We start from the raw sequence: 23,088 nt of genomic DNA, 5'->3' as shown, positions 1-23,088 counted from the left end.
TGTACAATTTTGCCATCTAATAAAACAGCGTAGAATTTTTTGTCTTTGTAATTTTACATCCACACAGAAAGGTAGTGGCAGCTATCGAATGACTGATGAATAATCTTGTTTCTAAACTATCTCTGTTTCCGTTTCGCCAACTTCCTGCTCTTTCTTCTTCTCTGCTCCATTGTGTACAGACGGGACAGGTTCCTGCTTCACCAGCGCTACCTACTGGACACAAAGCTCTGATGCAAACATTTTAACCTGAGACAAACACTTGATAACATGCAATAATTTATTTTTCACAAATGCAAATTAGAAGAATTGCCATGTTTTGTTTTCACATTTTGACAGACATAAAAAGGTGGTGCAAAACAGAGTAACATAAAAAAATACTGTACATTATAAAGGAAGCAGAGTAAAGCAATGAAATGAAGTGAGCTCAATATCAATAAATTAATACATTTAACAATGTCATGCTTGTTATTAAAAATCCCCAGAACTTGGCACACGGGTCGCTCCCGTCCAAACATGAGGCGTCAATCCAACACAATGCAGTTGACAGTCTTTTTCAGCAAAGCTGGTTTCCAAAGTGGATCTGTCCGTTAAGATGTGTCATTGGATAAGATCCTGTCATGATAAGAAACAACTGTATTAGATCGTTCTGGAGAAAATCAAACACTCTAAAATGGATTTTTGAGCTGGAGACGTCAAAGTGATAATAACGCTTACGTCGTCTGAGTCATGATGGCAGACGGTGCCGTTGCTGCTGGCGGCACTTTCAAGATCCGGCGTGACGACGCCGTTCCCGTCCTCCTGCAGCTGGAGGGTGGAGAAGCGATACACAGGTGTCCTGCAGAGGGAGATAGGGAACCACAACAAAGAAGTGTAAGTGCAGCCGGGCTTCAACCACAACCAGCCGGGCTTCAACCACAGCCAGCCGGGATACAACCACAGCCAGCCGGGCTTCAACCACAGCCAGCCGGGCTTCAACCACAGCCAGCCGGGCTTCAACCACAGCCAGCCGGGCTTCAACCACAGCCAGCCGGGCTTCAACCACAGCCAGCCGGGCTACAACCACAGCCAGCCAGGCTACAAGCCCGGCAAACCGGGCTTCAACCACAGCCAGCCGGGCTTCAACCACAGCCAGCCGGGCTACAACCACAGCCAACCGGGCTACAACCACAGCCAGCCGGGCTTCAACCACAGCCAGCCGGGCTACAACCACAGCCAGCCAGGCTACAACCCCGGCAAACCGGGCTTCAACCACAGCCAGCCAGGCTACAACCACAGCCAGCCGGGCTTCAACCACAGCCAGCCGGGCTTCAACCACAGCCAGCCGGGCTACAACCACAGCCAGCCAGGCTACAACCCCGGCAAACCGGGCTTCAACCACAGCCAGCCAGGCTACAACCACAGCCAGCCGGGCTACAACCTCAGCTAGCTGGGCTACATCCACTGCCAGCCAGGCTACAATCACAGCTAACCAGGCTACATCCTCACCTAACTGGGCTACATCAAAAGCCAGCCGGGCTTCAACCACAGCCAACCGGGCTTCAACCACGGCCGGCCAGGCTTCAACCACAGCCAGCCGGGCTTCAACCACGGCCAGCCGGGCTTCAACCACGGCCAACCGGACTTCAACCACAGCCAGCCGGGCTACAACCACGGCCAGCCGGGAAACAACCACAGCAAAAGGTCTACACAGTGGTGACTCAGTCTGCCGTGCAGTCTGATACGCATGTTGACCGACAGCTTCCTGGTATCGAAGGTAACAATCCAATAGCAAAGTGTAACATTAACTCAAATAAAAAGCTACGTGTGGCCAGAGGGCTAAGGGATGTAAATGGGAAACAAATCATTAATCAGGCAATCACAAAACACAGGAAGTGGATAGTCTTTCAAACTGTCAACCACTCCAGAATAATATGGGATCCCAAAGTTAAACCTAAGGGTTTATTTGGTGGTCATCTTAACATAAGAAGTATTGTATCGAAAAGTGACCAAATCCAGCATCTACTAATGGAATCAAATTTAGATTTCCTGTCTATCTGAAACCTGGCTACATGAAAACTCACCAACTGCAGCACTAAACATACCAGGCTATCAAATGTATAGACGAGATAGGGTGAAATCAAAGGGAGGCGGGGTTATGGTCTATCTGAAGGATTGTATCCAATGTAATGAATTACTGCTGTCAAACTGTGATTTGGAATGTATTTGCTTGAATATCACTCTATCACCACAAATGTCTTTTATTCTTATTGTAATGTATCGCCCACCCTCCTCAAATAATGATTTTTATGAAAAATTCCAAAACATGCTCAAGGAATGTCATTTTAAGAAAGAGGTGATAATAATGGGAGATTTTAATGTAAATTGGGAAGATAGATCAATTAGAAAGAACCTCAAACAAATAACCGATGGGCTAGATCTCTCACAGCTGATTAAAGGTCCAACAAGAATAACCCAATCCACCAGAACTCAGATTGATTTAGTGTTCAGTAACAGACCGGAGAGAACCTCAAAAACGTACAACATGATAACTGGGCTATCTGACCACAATCTAACTCTTGTGGTCAGAAAGTTAACAAAAAAGAGATTTAGCTCCTCTACTAAGGAACATGAAAGCATTAGAATCCCCAAGAACATGCAAGAGTCTTTTAAAAACACTATTCATAGTTTTAACTGGAATGATCTGTTATTTGGAAAAAACCTGAGTGAGGGCAGTCAAATATTCTCAAGTAAAATTCAGAGTATAATTGCAGAATTTTCCCGTAGCATTAGGAGTAGGAATAAAAAGAACAGTCTTCCCTGGATAAATGCAGACATTTTGAAACTAATGAAAGAACGTGATCTTGCATTAAAAAAGGCCATTAGAACAAAATTTTATCATGACAAATATCACTTTGCCATGTTAAGAAATAAAGTGATAACAGGTCTGAGGAAAGCTAGGGCTGATTTCTTTATTGCTATAATTAGTGAGGCACGGGGTAATCCGAAAGTAATATGGACTCAGTTAAAAAAACTCATGGGACAACATCATAGCGCAGGAAGGTCAATTGAACTTGACTTGAATGGAAAGCTGACCAAGGACCCATCTGAAGTAGCAGTAGCTCTTAATCGATACTTTGTTGATTCTGTAGCAACTATTGCAAAGGGCTTCTCGACTGATCATGTTAATGTGTCTTCAGTAAACACAATGGAGCCAGCCTTCAGTATAAACACTGTCTCAGAAATAAAAATCACAGGTATTATTAAATCTCTCAAACCCTCAAAAGCTAAAGATTCATTTGGTATGGACTCAACGATGCTTAAAGATATCGGTTCATCATTAGCCAATCCCATCACTAAAATTGTTAATCTTTCAATATCCCAAGGGCAGTTTCCAAGTATTTGGAAATCTGCAATTGTCACGCCAATTTTCAAATCTGGTGATCATCATTCCGCCTGTAACTATAGGCCGATCAGCATCCTCCCTATAATGTCTAAAGTAGCAGAAAAGTGTGTAGCTGAGCAAATCATACACCACCTGAACAACAGCTCATTCCCCCTTCATCCAATGCAATTTGGCTTCAGATCCAACCACTCAACCGAGACGGCTAATTGTTTTTTCATTGAGAAAATTAAATCACTGTTGGATAAGCGTGGCGTTGTCGGTGCTGTCTTTCTTGATCTCCGCAAAGCATTTGACACTGTGAATCACAAGGTTCTATTATCCAAGTTATCCAATTTTAATTTTTCTGTTGAGGCACGTCAATGGGTTGAATCATACCTTTTTAACCGAACTCAAACTGTTCGAATAAATAACCAGCAATCTGACACCCTCTCCTTGTCCACTGGTGTACCACAGGGATCCATACTGGGTCCACTTTTATTTTGTTTGTATATCAACGACTTGCCGTCTGTGTGTCCAGAGGCCCACATTCAAATGTATGCTGATGATACTGTGCTGTATGTGCATGGATTGACAAAAACCGAAGTTGCTGCCAAACTCACAAAGGCCATGCTGAAAATTACAGCATGGCTCAATCAGTGCTGTCTCCAACTAAATGTGTCTAAGACTGTTGGTATGTTCTTCTCCAAAACAAATGACTGTAGTGAAAACCCAGATGTTCTTGTGTCAGGAGAAAAGTTAGAAATTGTTAAGGAATTTAAATACCTTGGCATTATTCTGGACTCCAACTTTAATTTCAGGGCACATGTAAAAACTGTCTGCAAAAGGATCAAATTCAATCTTGCCAATTTCAAATTTATACGAAACTCTATGTCCACCGAGGCAGCCATGATGTACATGCATTCAATGATATTCTCTCACATGAGCTACTGTCTGACGAGCTGGTCTCAGGCTAATCACACAACACTAAAACCACTACAGTCTTTGTATAAACAAACACTGAAAGTTCTGGACAAAAAACCAAGGCAATTCCATCACTGTGCAATTTTAAGAAAACACAATCTAGTGAGCTGGGAAAACATGATTAAGCACAAAAATGCATGTCTCTTTTACAAAATCATACATGGCATGGCCCCTCCTCCACTTAGAGAATTTGTAACTATTAGAACAAACCAACATCGGATCACAAGAGGAGTCATGAAAGGGGACTGCATTATTCCATTTAGGAAAAGTACCTTTAGTCAGTCAGCCTTCTCTGTTGCAGCCTCACGTGAATGGAATAACATCCCAACATGTATCAGAGACCTAAACACATATCGGTCATTTAGTTCTAATCTGAAACAGTGGCTGTTTGATAATATGATCTGCCAGCACTAAACTTGACCCGCCTGCTCTTGCCTCCTTGTGTCAGCGTGTCTGTGAATTTGTCCTGCAACTTACTTTGTATGCTTGCTTGTTTGTATGATTTTTGTAGCTCGTTCTATGTCTCTCCTGTGCTGCTTCATGTACTATTGTCATGTCGACTTTTTGTTAGTTTGTTGTGCATGTACTGTCTGCTTTGGTGGGCTACTGCCTCGATGTCTAACACATATAGATGTCCTCTATAAGTCCTAGTCTACCTTTTCAATTTGTGTTTGTTTGATGCTGACTCTTGTTTGTCCTGCATGCTTCATGTATTTTAATGCTTGAACTACTGAATACTTGTATGTGGTTATAATTAATGTTTTATCTGTTGCTTTTCTATGTTTTTTTTTTTTTTTTAAACTCTTTCTGTTATTTGCTTATTTGCTTTTTAGGGAGCCTATTGTTACATCTGGCCAAGGACTGCAGATGGAAACTAACCTTCTGGCTAAATCTGGCATATTTACAGAAATGTCTATTAATATGCACTGTCCCTGTCAAAATAAACAAACAAACAAACAAACAAACAGCCCAAGTGTTTGTATGTGTGTGTGTGTGTGTGTGTGTGTGTGTGTGTGTGTGTGACTCACCTTGTCCTGTAAACCACTCGCTTGACAGCAAGTAGAGCGGAAGCGACCGCCACCAGGACGATGACCCCTGCCCCTGCACACACCAGGATCAACACCAACTTCTCTCGCTGCAAAAACATGCAAACACATGTTAGATCCATTTAAAAACTGGCGATAAGCATCTGCACAAACTGCACAACAGATCTACACACCGGTGTGTCGAAGACCGGCCCTGGAGGCACTGACACGGCAGGCGGGCCGGGGCTGGGTTTAACGCCACAGGGTCTGATGAGTGTTTGCACAGCGAGATGAGGCATGAATCCCCCCTCACACTTGTTGCTCGGAACCTTGCGATACCTGCGAACAAAAGCGTGTGAGCATGTGTGGAGGACGAGTGTGTGATCATTCGATAAAAGGAGAGAATATTATTACCCGGCCGTCAGCAGCTCATCCTCCTCTCGGTTCAAACACATCTCCAAGGTTTTATTCGCAGCGTCCGGTTGTCGCAGACACTCCTTGGTGTTCGGGTGACGATAGTAGCCGTAGTCACTGTAACGGAAAGAGGGAGAGATATTCTCCGTGCTGTCTCAAGCTGCTTTCAGACATGCACTGAACTCCAGAGAACCTCCGGACATTCTCAGGAGGGGCTGCATATTAGAAAGCAATATTTTCGAGTGCGAGCCTCCGGACTTTCTGCTGTTTTCTGTGTCATTCTGAATGTGTCTGATCGGAGAATCTCCCACTGCTTTTTGCATTTGTGAAAGTAAAACTCAAGAAACAGCCTAGTCCCAATCCTCCAGACACTCATCTGGAGTTCATGTCTGAAAACGGCTTTAGTTACTGCCCCGAAAACACGTCTCCAGACATGTTTGTTTGATGGATTTTACAATCTGTGGACATGATATATGTATATTTCTTCTTCCGATCACTGAGAACATGTCTTACCATAGGTAATCGTCCCTGGTGCACAGACAGGGGCTCTGCTTCTTGCTCACTACAAAGCTTTTCCCGTTTCGGCACACAGATTGTTTCTTTAGCCTCCGGTACGTCTCCTTGACCCCCAGGACGCAGGCGCTTCTCTCCGAGGCCCCGCCCCCTGCAGAATGAGAAAGCCACTCTTCATAGTCCAGATTGTTACCTGAGGAAACAGACGACCAGCAATTAACACTAAACAGACTGTCGGAAGCAATATGAGTTATTCCCTGTGAAATTGTTAAAAATGGCACAAAAAGAAACAAACATGATTATCTAAGTAAACAGAACTATCCCGTAAGGTTTATTTCTTGGCTCATGTTCCTTCCTTCAACCAATGTTCGTGGAAATCTGTTTATGTAGGAGGAAGCTGATTGAGAAAATAAGTATAAAGGAACTGAAAGAAGAACAATTACAGAGAAATAGAGAAACGCAGCATAAGCAGAATAGTAAACTGTGAAATAAGAAGCGGTTTGACATGTGTTCTTTTCACAGCATGTTGGTTTGAGAGATGTGATATAAAAAAAAATGTACAAATAGAGGAAGTCAGCGTTTTGGACGTCTAGCTTTTGGGAAGTCCCCGGATTGTGTAAGAGAGATAATCTGCGGCCCGACTTCACCTCGCTCCACCAGGCAGACAGGATTAAAGCAGCTTGACTCACACTCTCTGGTAATGACACTCTGGAAATCAATGGTGACGGCCACCCACATGGGCTGGCCGTCGGCCTCGGGCCGGAAACCCCACACGCTGACATTCATGGCCTTGGTGCCCGGCTCGGACGCTAGGCCCGCGAAGAAGAAGGGCTGCTCCGTGAAATTGTACGACTTCCAGCACTGGCCCTCGTCCGTGGAGAACCTGGAGACCACGGACAACATGACTCCATCTCTCTCTGCCTCCTCATTGACAAGTAATGCATGACGTTAAAAAAACACTTAGTACTTGATTGTCTTGACTTGTCCCTTGCGCTGGGCCTCCACGGCCACAATGAGACCCCCAGAGTCCAGTATGCTGTAGTGGTGAGGACCCCTCAGTGTCCCCCTCCACTTGTAGCCCCCGTCTGAGGACACAAACACATCTGGATGCTGCGATGATGACAGAGAATCACCAACTGTGCCTGAAGACGAGAGGGGAGTTCATCTTTTAATCATCGCCGTGTCAGACTTACGACTCATCAGTGAGACGTTTAAAGCAACAGTATGTAACTTTTACTGAGCAACAGCGCCCTCTGCAGCCACATGTGGGCATTCATCTGTTTGGCTCCATGTCCAAGAGGTTAGGTGGGTTCCAGGTCGAGAAAAAACAAAGCTTATCTATCTCTTGACTCTAAATCACAACTGAACACTGGATATTAGCAGAAGAGATGCTGCTGTAACAAATCCACCAAACTCTGTTTAGAATTCTTCATGTTCTTAGTCAGTGAACCAACAAACTAATTTCGAAGCTGCTGTTTTAAGGATAAAAAAGCTGCATAGTGTTGCTTTAAAGCTGAAATATTGGAACTGGAAGTCTATACTTCCACTGGATAACAAGAGTTGGGTAGGTTGCAGTTAAATTACCATGTGCGATGACCAGACCGATGGCCATTGGCTCCGACAGGGCGAGCATGGGAACTATCTGGTTGTTCCGACTGTGTTCTCCGTGAATATGCAGGTTGCACTGATGACACACAAACACACACATACGTATGCAAATGTTTTTAGTCAGCGATTATTAGATTAAACTCATTTAAATCCAATGCACTGCATGTAACGTACTTTCTTGATTTGCTCGCTACAGTCCACGTTCTCCGGTTTATTGAGTTGTCGCCAGGTCCCTCCTCTGTTGAAGGAAATGACGGATCGTATACGGCCGTCTGCAACACAACACAGGGGGGGAATGCATGGTGGGATTTCCTTTCTTCTGGGGTAATAAGTAAAGTAGTTAAAACTTGGATTAATAGATCAGCTTTCTTCACCTGTTACAGTCAACGCAAAGCTCCACAGCCAGAAAAGTGTGAAGAAAAGGTCAAAATATCAGCTTATGGCTCAGATTCTAAACTTTACTTTAAACTTCTGCTTAACTCTTCCATACCGAAACCCCAGCCCTAAATGAGCTTGATTTGCCAAGTGTTTTTTTAAGCCTAATCCCTGAACTGTGGTCTGCAGTAATGTTTTAATCTTCTGGGGCTTTTTCTGGGAATTTAGTATAATCTTATTAAAAGCGATATAAATCATGTCAGCATCTACAAGAACAAGGCCCATGATGTAATAAACTGTGATTGTCCCTTAAGATTTAACCCCAAAAATGATCTAGTGTGCAGTTGTATGAGTGTAAATCCAGATGACAGAAAGAGGGCCTACCCTCGTCTAGTTTATTGGTGAGGTACACTCCTCTCAGTGAGGTGATGTTGGTGAAGTCGCTCTTCCTGTGGCCCTCAAACAGGTGGCGCTCCAGGGACTTGGAGAACAAGATGCCACGGTCGTCCGACGTGTACATGGTCCCGAAGAAGGTGTCTACAGCAAAAACAGATGGAAGACTCACTGTAGATAAAGAGATTTGTATTTGTCATTTTCATGTGTACTAAATACTAAATTGCTTAAGTACACATGTAGAGGGCAACAAATCATAAATGAAGAAAAGAGTGTTTGGAATTTCATAATTATATTATGAGTAAAAAAATTAAATGTCAAACAGTTTGTAATCCACCTGACTCATTTTCTTTCCAAGACATTTCTGCCAAACCACATGTTGTACTTGTGCAAACAGGATGTGGTTAATCTTTTATTTTTTATTTCCTTGCTCTTAATAGACAAACAAAAAGTTTCCTTCGACCTTTACATCCACCACAAAGCTTTTATATACATTGCGGCAGATTTCTATCCCAGAATAAACCAACACACTGGCACCAGATGTGGAAACGATAAGAACTGTAGGCGGCGCAGCTTCTAAATAAATAATAATGGTGCCATGCCGCGCTGACACCAATTTTTCACGACAGCAACGTGTCACCATCAATCATATTCAAACTGAGGGGGGGGGACGAGCTCAGCCGAGGAGGGTGATGGACGTGGTTTACTTTTTCTAGTGTGAGCGTGTTTGTGTGCGTGCATGTGTATGTGTGCGCTTGTGTTACACCCTGATCCCAAGATACGTTTGTCAGCTTTTGCGGTGTAACCTAAATCTGCAGCCGACGAAAGATAAAACACAAGATGTGCTCCCATATCTCCCCTGTTTATCTCAGCTGGAAAAAAAGTCCCTGTCACCCCAGCCCACAAACTGGAGCACTAGTTAAAATAATACAAATAATAATAATAATGGAAATGAATGAGAGAAGAGGGACTGAATGAGAAAGAGAGCGGGGGGGGGGGACAAAAGGCTGGGCGGCTGGACTCACATACACAAACACTCATGTATGAAGGAAAGATTTGTCAGCAATACCAGGAACTTGTGAAACCAGTCCTGTCTTTACCGTTGAGCTTTTTCCATTACAACAAAAGGAGCTGAGAGGGCTGTCAATCCTGTCGGGTTTAAGGGAAGGCGTTTGACAAAGGGGATTAAATGTCTGTGTGTGTGATTTTTCTCCGTTACCTCCTGGGTTGTCCACATGCATGAAGAGCATATCCACATCTCCGTCCAGGATCGAGTAGAACTGCAAACACGCACAAACGCACACACACCGAAAAACACACATTTAGTTGTGTCTCCGTGACTTCAGAGGACATTACATTGATTTCCAAGAGACTTTCTCTAACCCTAACCCTAACCCCATAATTAAAAACCCTTACCATAACCTCAATCCAATTTAAACCTAACCTTAGCCTAAACCTTACCTAACCTAAATTTCACCCAAACCCAAACCTAACAATAACCTTCACATTAACTTTAATTCAAACCTAAACCTGAACCTAACCCTTGCCCTAACCTTAACCTTAACCTTAACCTTAACCTAGACCTGAAATTGAATGATTAACGTTGCAGGGACCTGGTTTTCGTGCCCATAAGGACGACAAGTCCCCATAATGTGACTGTGTACACATTAAGGTCCCCACAACATGAGTAATACCTTGATGACCCACATACACACAGGCTATATCCTAATGAGGGACGGGGAGCACATGCGGGTGAGAGAACTCGGATTTGTGATCATGGAAAAAAATTAAGAAACAACAACTTTGTGATGACTAATTTACTCGTCTTCAGAAAACCGTGTCTAATCATCGTGAGACAGAGTGTGTGTTTGTGCTGTCAACAAGATGTGGTGGGTGTATTACTGCTTGTTACTGTGTGTAACCCACAGTAACACACAGGAAACGTTGTCGCTGATGTTTCTTCTACAGGTGAAATAAACCCCATCGCGTTCAACCACTCAAAGCACATGTCTGTTACAAGGACAGTTTCAAAGTTTCCAAACATCAAGTCGAACTCAAAATAAGACTGAGACATGTGACAATGGAAGTTAGTATAGCAACATCTGTGTATTTCCTGTGGTAAGGAGTTTTAGTCTTTGTTAAAGGTTGTCTAATCACAAGAAGCTGTAGAGGAACTTTGAATAAAAATTATTTCACTGATACATAAGTTAACACACTTATTACGTTTACGGTACCTGATAGCTACAATACCTGGTCCCACAGTCACAATCCAGGCAGGACAAAGTAAAGTTTTTAATTGAATAAAGTATTTTATTTCTCACCTGCTCAGTGGAAGCAGAAGGCAAAAGTGCTCGACTGAAGGTGTCTCCTTGGTCTGATGAGAAGTACATGACACGAGGGGATCTCTGCGAGCAGAATAATACATCACTGTAAATAAACTTGTTTAATGAACAGAGTGACAAGTGTGCTGTTATCGTTTCAAGGTGCAATTTTAATTTGGTGTCCGTCTCATTGCCAGAGAATGAAGATGCACGATGCGTCTCCACGTCTAACTCGTTGAAACCGACCTCAGCGGAAAAATGAACACTTCAACATACATCAGTGTGATGAGAACTACCTAAAGTGACAGAAACCAACTTGAGAAACAATGTTTTGACTTGTTTTTTGGGTTGGTCAATGTCCCTTTCTTAACATGGAGGAGGTGAGGTATATGACCTATACTGCAGCTAGCCACCAGGGGCTTCACTTTTGTCATCTTTATGTCCAGTGTATAGTCCGTGCCTTAAGAGGGCTCATTTGCATGGAAATAAATATGTGTTTATATCGTCTCTTACCGAATCCTCCATCACAGAGAAGAAGAGAAAAGCTCCGATGTAGCCAAAACTGAAGATGTCCTCGTGGATGGTGGTGAAGGTGTCCCCCAGGTCCTTCGTCCTCTTCAGCACTAAGTCCCCCCGCTCGTCTGCCTCGACTACAGCGACAGGAAGCAAACTTAGTAACGAGTTACGTTTTCTTCTGTTCTTGCTCATTCATACTTGTTTCACATGTAACATTAATTACCACTGATCCTCTGCACATTATTTTAGGATTATTCTTATTTCTTGTCTTCTTTCTCTTTATTGTGTATTTGTTTGGTATGGTATGTATTGCAATTGCTAGTGTCTTCTATTGGTCTACTGTGTTTTTATAGTTGTATGGTTCCCTACCACAAAGAAAAACTGATAACATTTATTAAAGGGTGATTATTTTAATTATTAGATTATATTATCATTTATTAGGTCTCACGTGATAAAAACACTTTATACGTGCATGTTTTTCATGGTTTCTTACCAGTGTCGACTCGAGTGCAACTGAAGAACAAGTTGACACCAGCTCCCCTGAAGGAAAGAAGTCAAAACTATTTCAGAAACACATTTCAAATTTGCTTCAGTTCAGTGCAGCAGATATATAAGTATAAGTTTAAATATGCAGCATGGGTATAAGAACAATTTATGCTTAAAGTACACATTATACACACACTGAATCGCTATGTACATCAAGTACAGCATAATGTACATGCAGCATTCAGTATTGCTGCAGATATATTTATAGGCATTAATAGTACATGTGATACTGAACATCTTTCTTCAGACACACAGGGATTTGTTTCCTGTTTATTCTCACCATGAGAAAGAATGCACTCCATCATGAACTTTTGTCCACTTGGCACCAAAGTCCAGCGAGAGCCACAATCCTCCCTGGAGGGAGGGAACAGAGGAGTGTTTACCTTTTAATTAAGGTGTGTGCTTGATGTGTGAGTGTGTGTTTGTCTATTTGTGTGTTAGTGTGTGTGTGTGGGTGGGTGTGTGGGTGGGTGGGGGGGGGGCTTGATGCGAAACACATGTTTTTAAGTGCTGATTCTTGTGAGCACGAGGTTTGTAGGTCATGCAGAGGGAAGGAAACTACAGTGAGAATCTGAGTATTTGTGAGAATAATGGCCACGGATCAGTAAAAGAACAGAAAAAGGACAAAGCATCAGTCGGCTCCGTGACTCACGTCGATGCTGAGGGCCACGAGGTAGTCAGGGTTGAGGAAGTGGTACGTGATTGGCTGAGCCAGGTGGAAGGGCAGTTGAATGAACTTGAAGGTCGCTCCGGCATCAGTGGAGGTGAAGATGATCCCCCCTGGGTGGTCCACCACCGGCGTGTCTGCAGTCAGAATCACCTGAAATCCCAAAGCAGAGAAATAAAATTAAATCAAACTAAATAAGAATTAAAAAAAGCTGACTATAGAAACTGATTTAAGTTCTTTAATCCAGTGGAGTCGCCCCTTAATGGTTTTTTGTGAATACCATGTTTCAGACACTTTAGCATAGGCTTCACTTCTACACACAGCATGTCCTGCACTCACAACATTTCACAAACAAGTGTAGATGCTATAACATGGCTATGTGTCGATAGTGAGAACATAAAACTGGCACCTTCCTGCTGCTGTTACTGTCGCTAAAGTGTTTGCTTGTCGAGGCATTTCTGTGGTTATACTGTTTTTGAACGTGTCAGCCACCACAACAGCATACGAGCAGAACTGGTTTGAAAGTTAAAAGGTGGCACAAGCTGAGCGGACGGCAAAATGTCCTCAACCACACACACACACACACACACACACTTCCCTCGGTGTGAAACTCTGAACAGCTACACACAGACACACAAAAGGAAGGCCGGGTGTCAGAACTTATCGGAGGATGCTCATGGTGACTTACGGAGCTTCCTGGTCCAACGCTGACTCCGAACTCCTCCTTTATGAATGTGTTGTTGATGCGATGGGAAATGTCGAGGAAGGACTTCCCATAATTCGTGCTGATGAGAGAGCGAATCAGGTGAAGTCCTGCCCGTATGAGCTACACACACATGAATGTTTTCCTGGTGGATTTCAGACGCTTACTCACCTTCTGTAAAGTCGTGACGAGCCTCCGTCTAGATAAGTGTTGATGGGAACGCTGATCGTAGAAAGCACCAGGACCACCTAGGACATAAAGCAGCGCAGCTAACACTTATCAACTATACAAATATCTGAATTAAATAGATTTCAAGTCCAGGAATGAGAAAGTTATCATTTTAATGTCTTTATTACAAACAGAACTTTGTTCTTTCTATTCCTAAATATAGCGGCAGCCTAAGGAAAATAGAAATGATCAAAATAAAACCTAAATATGAGAAATGTGAAGTTTCTTTTATTGAACCACACACTGCTGCAGATATAATATCTGAATATTCCCACGTGTTTGAGTCAGACTATTTAAACACGATTTGTTTTAGGAGGATGACGTGATGCTTGTAGCACAAAGATACTCACTCCTGTACCATCGCCCACCCATGTGAGAATCACATAGGAGCCATCATCACCATTAAAACCAGTCTACGGGAGAACGAGAGAGGAGACAGACGTTACCTATAATAATACCTTTAAGAAATAAAGAGATAACGCACTCCAGATTTATTCACACATCTTGAAAAACTATCTTAAAGAATGTTAAGTGGTTGGGAACTAAAAGAGAGGTTGGAACAAACGTCATGGAATCAGTTTAATGTCCTAATTTCACTTGGAATTACAGTTGAATGTTATCAATCAACAACAACAACAAGAAACAGCTGCAAAGAAAAATGCTATTTCTTCTGAAACAGGTTTGTCTGTGTGGGAACTTAAGTTCAAACTCATGACTCATATGTTGGACATTGAATCTGCCCATTCAACAAAACCCTTCCCTTGATGCTAACCATATACTGTTTATATAAGGTGCCAACACAAACTTCAAACACATTCCTTACCTCGTGAGTGTTGTCATCCAGAACTCGGTGTTCTGCTGGGGTGAGGGGGAGCCGGCAGGAGGTGAACACAGGACCGGGAGAAAGCTTGGATGCTCCGCTGCCCTCCCTCCTGGGGCGTGCGTGCACTTGGCCCCGGTTCCCATCCAGCTGAGGCCGCGGGAGGGTCGCTGTCCTCCCGGCCACCAGACAGACCCACACCCCGCCGAGGACCATTAGGCTCCAGAGCATATCCGATGGGACACCTCGCCAATTTAAGTTGATGAATAAAAACCAGTGGGCGCGATGTTTGGCGCTGGTGGCACAGGCTGGTGACCGTGCGCTGCGAAGGCAAGTGAAGGTGTGAAGTGCCTGCTCGGGTCATTAGCATAACAAGTGCTGAGTGAGGTGTTTCTGCCCGGATCCAGGTGACAGGGAGGATTTACAGAGGGGGGGAAAACGCACCTTGTGGACTGTGGTCAAATCAGCCGACACAGAAATTCAAAATAATTTTATTTCAAAATAAACTGTTGACCTGGAGCCTATACAAAATGCATAGTTGAAAAATAAATGTATTGGATTATATTCACAAGAAGGGTATATCGTCTTACCTGTGTCATTTCTTAATTAAATACACATGGCAACTAACAGAACTAAATAAAGTGACACCCAGCGGGTCAAAATGCTGATGTAATCGTTTCTTAGCGCAGCGGTTCTCCGGTCTTGTTTCCGAACTGTGTTGCTGATTCCACAGCTTGAATCTGCTTGAGGCTACATGTAGCTAGAAGCTACACGGAGCTAGCTCCCCCCCAGCTTCATCACTCAGTCAGCAGGGACTCCCGACACTAACTACTATCCAGTGTTTGCTTCTAACCTGGCGGTATTATAGAAACAGTGTCATGATAGAAGTGGAATTAAAGTCGTGACGGCGGGTTTTTGCTCTGTTACCACCGCAGTTAGCATGGTGGCTAGCCCGCTAGCACCGTTTTGAAAGCTCGTTATAACTGTATGTGACCGTGCACACATGCCGTCAGTGCTCTAACGAGCCACCGTCAGCCGGACAACTCCGCTGGCTTAACACACACGTCACATTAATCGTAGAATTGAGTTGTGTTTGGGTTTGATGTGACACAGGGAAGAAGGCAGGAAGTGTGAGGTCCGTAAATGACGTCGTAGGGAAATGACGTCGTAGGGAAATGATGTCGTTCGCGGACCAATCACAGCCAAGAGCTGTCCGTGGGCTCTCCGACATAAAGACGGACAGTTAGAAAAATCAGACGTGTACGAAAAGCTCGGAGAGGCGCTCGGAGAGGGCGTTCCACGACGGATAGGGCGGTCTTATCTATCCGTTTTACAAAAGACGTACAAGCATAAATTGGCCTTAAGAGATTTTTCCACTGTGGAATAGATAATTTCTGGATACTTCAAAGTTCTATAAAAACACTTTGCTCAATAATTGGGCATATCAGTGAGACTGATATGCCTGTGTTCAGGACCTCTCTGACTATATACTGAATATCTATATATATATAATATCTTAACTGTATATATTAGGAGATTTTTCAAAGTAAAGTCCACAGTGCAAGTGGCTGCCTTTACACAGCAGTCTGCTAGCCACTGAGCTTTTTCTGTTTATTTCTGTTTATTGTGTTATTTTTGTTACTTTTTTATTTTGGTAATTGTTGTAGGGCACTATGGCAACTAGACTCGCCAAGCTTGTTGCTGTCTTTTTTCTGCTTATTGCACTTTTCACCACCGTGTCCGGGGATCCAGCACGTAGCCAAGGTCCCATTGTTTACACCAGGGAACAGCTGTTAGCATACCGGCACACGGCGCTGCTACCGGGGGAGAGACCGGAGGTCTCCCGCGAGCTAAGGAGGAAGAGACGTGGATGCCGAGCGGGAGCAAAACGTCGCTCCAGGAGGAGACGTTTTAAACCAGTTCTCCCCTCCATTATCATGGGAAACGTACGGTCTCTCCCCAACAAGATGGATGAGTTATCAGCGCTGACGATCATCAAACGGACTACCGTGAGTTGAGCCTCATGTTGTTTACGGAGACATGGCTAACGGAGCTAACTCCGGACACGCATGCTACACTGGACGGGTTCCACATCATACGAGCGGACAGGACAACGGAGAGCGGTAAGAGAAAGGGGGGGGGGTCTTGCAGTGTTTGTAAATGACAGATGGTGTAACCCTGGGCACATCACTGTTAAGGAGCAGACCTGCACCAAGGACATTGAGCTGTTAGCCATTAGCATGAGGCCAAGTTACTTACCACGGGAATTCTCTCATGTTATTGTGATGGCTGTGTCTGTTTACCCCTCTGCTAATGCGGAGGCGGCCTGTGACGTCATCCACTCGGCGACAAGCAGGCTGCTGACCCAACACCCCAATGCACTCCTCCTTCTCTCTGGTGACTTTAATCATGCCTCTCTGTCCTCCACTCTACCCACATTCACCCAGTATGTCACCTGCCACACCAGAGACAATAAGACACTGGACCTCTTATATGCCAACACCAAGGAGGCATACTCTTCATCACCTCTTCCTCCCCTGGGAAGATCTGACAACAACCTGGTGCAGCTCCTGCCTGTGTACAACCTCTTGTGCAAAGGCAGCCAGCTGTGACTTGCACAGTACAAAGATGGTCCGAGGAAGCCGAGGAGGCTCTGAAGGACTGCTTTGATTCGACTGTGTGGGAAGTATTCAGTTATGACCATGGGGAGGACATCGACAGTCTCACTACCTGCATAACGGACTATATCAACTTCTGTACGGAGAACACCGTCCCCACCAGGATTGTACAGTGTTTCTCCAACAGCAAACCATGGATCACCCCTGAAATAAAGGCCCTCCTCAAGGAAAAGAAGAGGGTCTTTAGGTCAGGTAACAGAGACAAGCTAAAGACTGTGCAGAGGGAGCTGAGGAGGAAGATAAGGGACGGGAAGAAAGTCTACAGGGCGAAGATGGAGGAGCAGCTGCAGCAGAAAAACATCAGTGGGGTCTGGAAGGGCCTAAAGACCATGTCTGGTTTCAAAACCAACAGCCTATGGGGGACCAGAAGTGGGTGAATGACCTGAACTTGTTTTCTTCAACAGATTCGATAAGCCACCCACCCCTCCCCCCATCCAGTCCTCTCTGCTGCTGCAACCCCCCTGTGGACTGCCTCCTCCTGAACCAGGACTTTATAACATGGTGCCAGCGGAACTGCCTCCAGATCAACTCTGGAAAAACCAAGGAGCTGGTGGTGGACTTCCGCCGGAGTAAACACTCTCCTCCGACACCAGTGAACATCCAGGGAACGGACATTGACATCGTGAGATCCTATAAATACCTGGGTCTTCACCTAAACAATAAACTGGACTGGACTGATCACACACAGGCTATTTACAAGAAGGGACAGAGCAGACTCTATCTGCTGAGGAGTCTGAGGTCTTTTGGGGTGCAGGGAGCACTCCTGAGGACCTTCTTCGACTCGGTGGTGGCATCAGCCATCTTCTTTGGAGTGGCCTGCTGGGGCAGCAGCATCTCGACAGCCGACAGGAAGAGACTTAATAAGCTCATCAGAAAGGCCAGCAGTGTGCTGGGGGGTCCACTGGATACGGTGGAGGTGGTAGGAGACAGGGGGATGGTTGCTAAGCTATCCTCCCTGATGGCCAACTCCTCCCACCCCATGCGGGACACCCTGGCAGCTCTAAACAGCTCCTTCAGCCACCGGCTGATTCACCCCCGGTGTGTGAGGGAGAGGTATCGCAGGTCCTTCCTTCCCGCTGCTGTCAGAATGTATAACCAGCTGTGACCCCATTTAACACACAACACAATATTTGCTATTTAATTATTTAATTTAATTATCTAATTATTTAATTGTATTGTTCAGTTGTTCTACTACTTACTATTTATTTGCTTATTTGACTGTTTACTTTTTCTTTTTGCTCATTGTTGTTTTTGTTTCTTACTATGTTGTTTTGCTCTTTCTTTTGTTCTTGTTGCACTGTGCCTGCGCTGCTGCTGTAAAACCCTCAAATTTCCCCACTGTGGGACTAATAAAGGATTCTATCTATCTATCTAATACAGTCAATAAACTGTGACATGAATAATATTTTAAAGAAGTTTGTGGTTGTTTAAAACAGCTGTCAAGGCTGCATTTGAACAAGTTGGGCGTCATGGTGCAAAAGTGCCAGGGGATGTGTTCTTTACTCTGACGCATGAGAAGTTCCTCCTCAAACCCAAAGCCCTGATAATGTGCCCTTTAAAGTGAGCTGCCATCTGCAGGCCAGGCTCCATAAGTGCCTATATAGTTCCTACACTTCCCATAATGCAACAGTAAACTCTGTCTGTTGCAGGTTCACCGTCTATTTGTAACAACTAAATTGTCAATCAACTTAGAAAAGTGACTTCAAAGGGTAACTTCACTTACATGAAAACAATTTATAACTTTACTTGCAAAAACCTTGATGTTCTTTTATCAAATACCAGTTATGGTAGTTTCATCATGATGCATTTTTACCTCCCTTACATTTCCTTCACGTTTCATGTTATTGTTTTTCGTTTTGTGTTATTTTATACAGCCAACTATCACAACACCCTCGCTACAAAGATCATCAAATTAGACAAGGAAATTAAAAAAAACAATCCCCACCGTCAACTTTTTTTTTTTTACAAGAATAACAAAAAAAATGTCATGGTCAAGATAGCCAGATGGACAAGATAGCAAGAGGAGGGACGTACTTTAAAATATTTGAACTCTGATAAAATGCGGATGTGGATACAGAAATAACAGGAATATTGAGGAGGATTATGGGTTTGTTTATGCTTGTAGCCGATAGTCGGAGATGCTACACAGTACACACTTAACCTTGTGTGCACTTGACAAAATGTACATTGTCCTTCAAGGCTTGGATGCATTTAAAGACTGCAGAAGAAAACGAATTTACAGTAATGGTGCAACTAATTTGGCTGAAAGTGTTTGAGTGGCATTACATATCTCGCCGTCTTTCCCTCTGTCTCTATGTAACCTATATATATTCTTATATACACTCTTTATATTTTTGTTTTTTATGTGTTGAATATTGTATACAAACTCTGACACAAATATAAAAAAAAGTGCAAGAAACCTCAGAGGAGTGATTTCTTGTCTGCTCTCCTCCACCTTGTGACGAAAAATATCTGAAATGGCACTGAATCAAGTATAGACATTGGGCAATAAAACCAAGACAGTGGTGTAGATGCTGCTCTACACCACTGTCTAAACCAAGACAGTGGTGTAGAGGCTGCACGGAGCATCTTCATCTCCTTGAGCAACTGTTTCCACATTTGAGTCACTGTTAACTCCCCACAGACGTGAGGAGTCTAAGGGACTGGTCTCTCCTGCATTATATACAATACGGTCTATTTCTTTGTCCTTATGAGATCCTGCCCATGTAAGCACAGGCTGGTGAACCCCATTCAAAAGTTGACAGGACAACACGTTCCTTCTTGTCTGAGTCTTTGGTTTAAAGTCAAAACTCTTAAACATTTAATTCCACTAATTCCCCGCTGAACATGTATTGGACTTATATCAGTTTTCTGTAAAACGCTGCAGAAAACGACTCACAACAACACTTCATTTCGATTCAATTCATTTTATTTAGAACAAAAACAAAGCACAATGACCTGAAAGAATATTTCCTAAAGACGACTACATTGTAATATTTAGTGCAGGTCATCGTTCAGTAGTGCAGTTCAACTCGTCATCAGACTGCCAGGGGAATAAACACAGCTGCGTTTTACAGCAGATGCTGCAAAGTAGGAATAGCAGACATGCATCCACCTAAAGTAAAACTGTCCCGTGCACAACATGTCCACCAAGTCAGACATGATGACGTGTATTGTCAGCGATGAAACCAGTAGTTATTATCTCCTGTAGTTACTATCTCTTGGTCCATTGCTTGGTCCAACATGTCCATCCAGCAGACGATGTCGTACGTCCAGATGTTGCCACTACGAGCTGATTCCTTTCTCCACACACGATCTTCTGCGGGTGCTTCTTGACGAGAGTTCTCTGTTTGACTGCTGGTTAAGATCCAGATTGTAGTTTTGGTCCTGGACGTACATCAGGCCGCCGATGGAGTTCACGACACTGAAAATGACCGCAAAGACGGTCAGCGCGGTTCCAATAAAGTACATCTTCAGGACTGCTGCTGCCATGGCTCCAGTGGGAGAGGACAATCGGCTGCAGAGAAGGGAAGAAAAGAAAAGGTCAGTTAATATCGGAAGACTTCTGGAGATGTTTACCTAAAACTGGGCTTGGTAATTCACGAGCAAGATAGCAAGAGGAGGGATGTACTTTCCAATCCGATCTATTTTCAGCTATCACCCCCTCACACTCTCTTCAAAGCTACGCCCTCAAAGCACATGGACGTGCACCGACAACTCCTCAGATTGGAATTTTATGGGCTTGCTAGCGTCGGGCTATCATCTGAGCCTCAGCATTTTTTTCTATTATATATATATATATATTCAGGAGGAATTAGTGAGTTTGTTTGTGCTTGTAGCCGTTAGCCGGAGATGTTGTTAACGATGCACCTAATTTGGCTGAAAATGTTTGAGTGGCATTACATAGGTCCCCGTCTTTCCCTCTGTCTCTATGTAACCTGTATATATATTATTATATACACTCTTTATATTCTTGCTTTTTTTATGTGTTGAATATTTTTCAATGTTATATTTTGTATGGTTTTAAACTCATATTTTGACGTCTTGCCGGACTTATCATTGCATTAATAATTGCATCACCAGGTTATTGTGTCGATAAATTCCACATAAAACAGAGTGAACATAGATTTCTTTGAACATTATAAACAGTATGGCGCACGGGTAAAAACAAACATATTTACAGATATAGAAAGATGGATTAAGTTTAAGATAATTAATAATTAATGATTTATGGAGAAGGGGGTGAGAGTAAACAAGTTTGTACTTCTTCTCACTCCTTGTCGAATACTTTGATAAAATCATAAAGCGTTTAATGACATTTTTCTCCTCATCAGTTTGTAAACAAAACTTTTTTCAGTTTTTCCCCCCACTTGTTTGTATATTTTGGAAATAAACACAATAACGAAAATGAGAAACAACAAAAACAGGCACTTAAAGAGACAATGAAACCAGGACATAGAACGTGATTCAAGACACAACGACCCACATGGCAACACAACGAAAGTGAGCGCGAATACTTGTGAAAGTAAAGCGTAGAAAACACGTGGAGTCACAAACTCACCACGCACTCAGCTGATCCTCTGTTTCTCCTTCAAACGCTGGTGTTGTACCGAGTGGTTTGTGTCACACGTTCGATTCCTGGATGTTGCACGCAAGCGCTCCTCAACGCATCTGCCTCAGTACCAGCAGTCGATCTCCTTCAGCGAGCTTCAGCGGACTGAGAGGCAGTGACATCACCTGAGAAACAGCAGCCGCTTCCTGTTCTACCCACACCCCCCCAAGGGAAGTTCAGGACTTTCCACTCACTTGTGGTTTTTAAGCTCTGAACGCAGCTTTGTCTACTTACGACCCTTTTTCTACGCTTCTTTGATTTATATGTATTTACCATAAAACGGAGTCCTCCTGGCTAGCCCCAGCTGAAAGAATAAAAACAGTTTAAAACTAATTTTAATCTGTTTTGTTGTGATTGTTTTCACGTACTGTTGATTTTAGATTCAGACATATTAAACAACAATTCATTTGATTTTCGAGTCTATCTCCCGCACAGTTGTCGTAGCTTTTCTGTTGCCAACATTCGCCCAATGACTATATTTAAGTTTCTTGGGAATCATCGACACGAGATACAACATAACGTTTGATACCAGTCAACGATTCATCTGAGACTGAATGTCAAGTATTTAGTCACAAATTAAATGCATTCAATGCCAGATTTACATTTTGACCTTGTGGCACCATGGGATGAAAGTTAAAGAGGAACTGCCCTGAGGGTTCTGAGGCACCAGTGGGAGCTGAGGGAAGTTCCAAAATGTCCATGAGTCAGCATTAACTGGGACTGAAAACTCTTCTAAACCCGTCAGGCATTCTCTTTTTTGTGTCTGAACCTGCACTGAGCCCGATGTTTTTTAGGAACATGCAGTGACAAAGATCCAACTGAATATCGAATATCGATTTAAAGTTTTGGTCTGAACTCGAGGGAAAGTTGGAGGATACTCAAAGTCTGTATATTCATGTACTTGATACAATAAATGTATTTAGCATAAAGAAGAATTGTGGCCAAACTACAAGGTTGTGCTCCTGTAATTTGGCACGTACTCTTTGTTTGTGAAGCACAGAACTTTTTACTTTATTTATTTCAGTTATTCCTTGTACTTCTTTTTGAGACTTTGAACATGGTATCTGATGAAGAAAATACAATATCAATCAAACAGCCAGACACTTGTCGTGTCGCCCTCTTGTTAAGGACCAGTGAAGACAAGAGTGAGTAAAAGTTATTAAGCAATAAAACAAAGTGTTTGGCAACACATTAGCCACATTCACACACACCCACAGCTTGATGTGCTTGCTCAGACCCGTTCCTAGTCATTTTAGTGATAAGTGATTTAGTCATAAGCCAAAGTGGAGATTCCAGTCTTTGGTCCGGGAAATTCCACGATCATGTA

General features: G+C 43.4%; 1 protein-coding gene and 1 long non-coding RNA gene across 2 annotated transcripts; both read right to left on the bottom strand.

Moving 5' to 3' along the window:
• Nucleotides 1-316: 316 nt before the first annotated feature.
• Nucleotides 317-14,703, bottom strand: si:dkey-159a18.1 (sortilin). Its single transcript, XM_061075621.1, has 21 exons — nt 14,475-14,703; nt 14,002-14,064; nt 13,595-13,671; nt 13,409-13,505; nt 12,706-12,873; nt 12,334-12,407; nt 12,001-12,047; nt 11,505-11,641; nt 10,992-11,075; nt 9,890-9,950; nt 8,662-8,814; nt 8,077-8,174; nt 7,879-7,978; nt 7,262-7,436; nt 6,984-7,177; nt 6,295-6,487; nt 5,782-5,898; nt 5,562-5,706; nt 5,371-5,477; nt 715-835; nt 317-612 (listed from the first exon to the last, which is right to left on the bottom strand). Exons 1-21 carry the CDS (start codon nt 14,700-14,702, stop codon nt 598-600), a joined length of 2,454 nt encoding a protein of 817 aa, XP_060931604.1. The 5' UTR covers nt 14,703; the 3' UTR covers nt 317-597.
• A 5,357-nt stretch (nt 14,704-20,060) lies between these two features.
• Nucleotides 20,061-21,847, bottom strand: LOC133003741 (uncharacterized). Its single transcript, XR_009678297.1, has 2 exons — nt 21,711-21,847; nt 20,061-20,666 (listed from the first exon to the last, which is right to left on the bottom strand). It is a non-coding gene; the product is annotated as an uncharacterized LOC133003741 (long non-coding RNA).
• Between the last annotated feature and the right edge of the window lie 1,241 nt (nt 21,848-23,088).

This window comes from Limanda limanda, chromosome 1 (assembly GCF_963576545.1).
Source record: "Limanda limanda chromosome 1, fLimLim1.1, whole genome shotgun sequence".
Classification (NCBI taxonomy): Eukaryota; Metazoa; Chordata; class Actinopteri; order Pleuronectiformes; family Pleuronectidae; genus Limanda; species Limanda limanda.
This window is presented reverse-complemented; position numbering and strand designations above follow the sequence as displayed.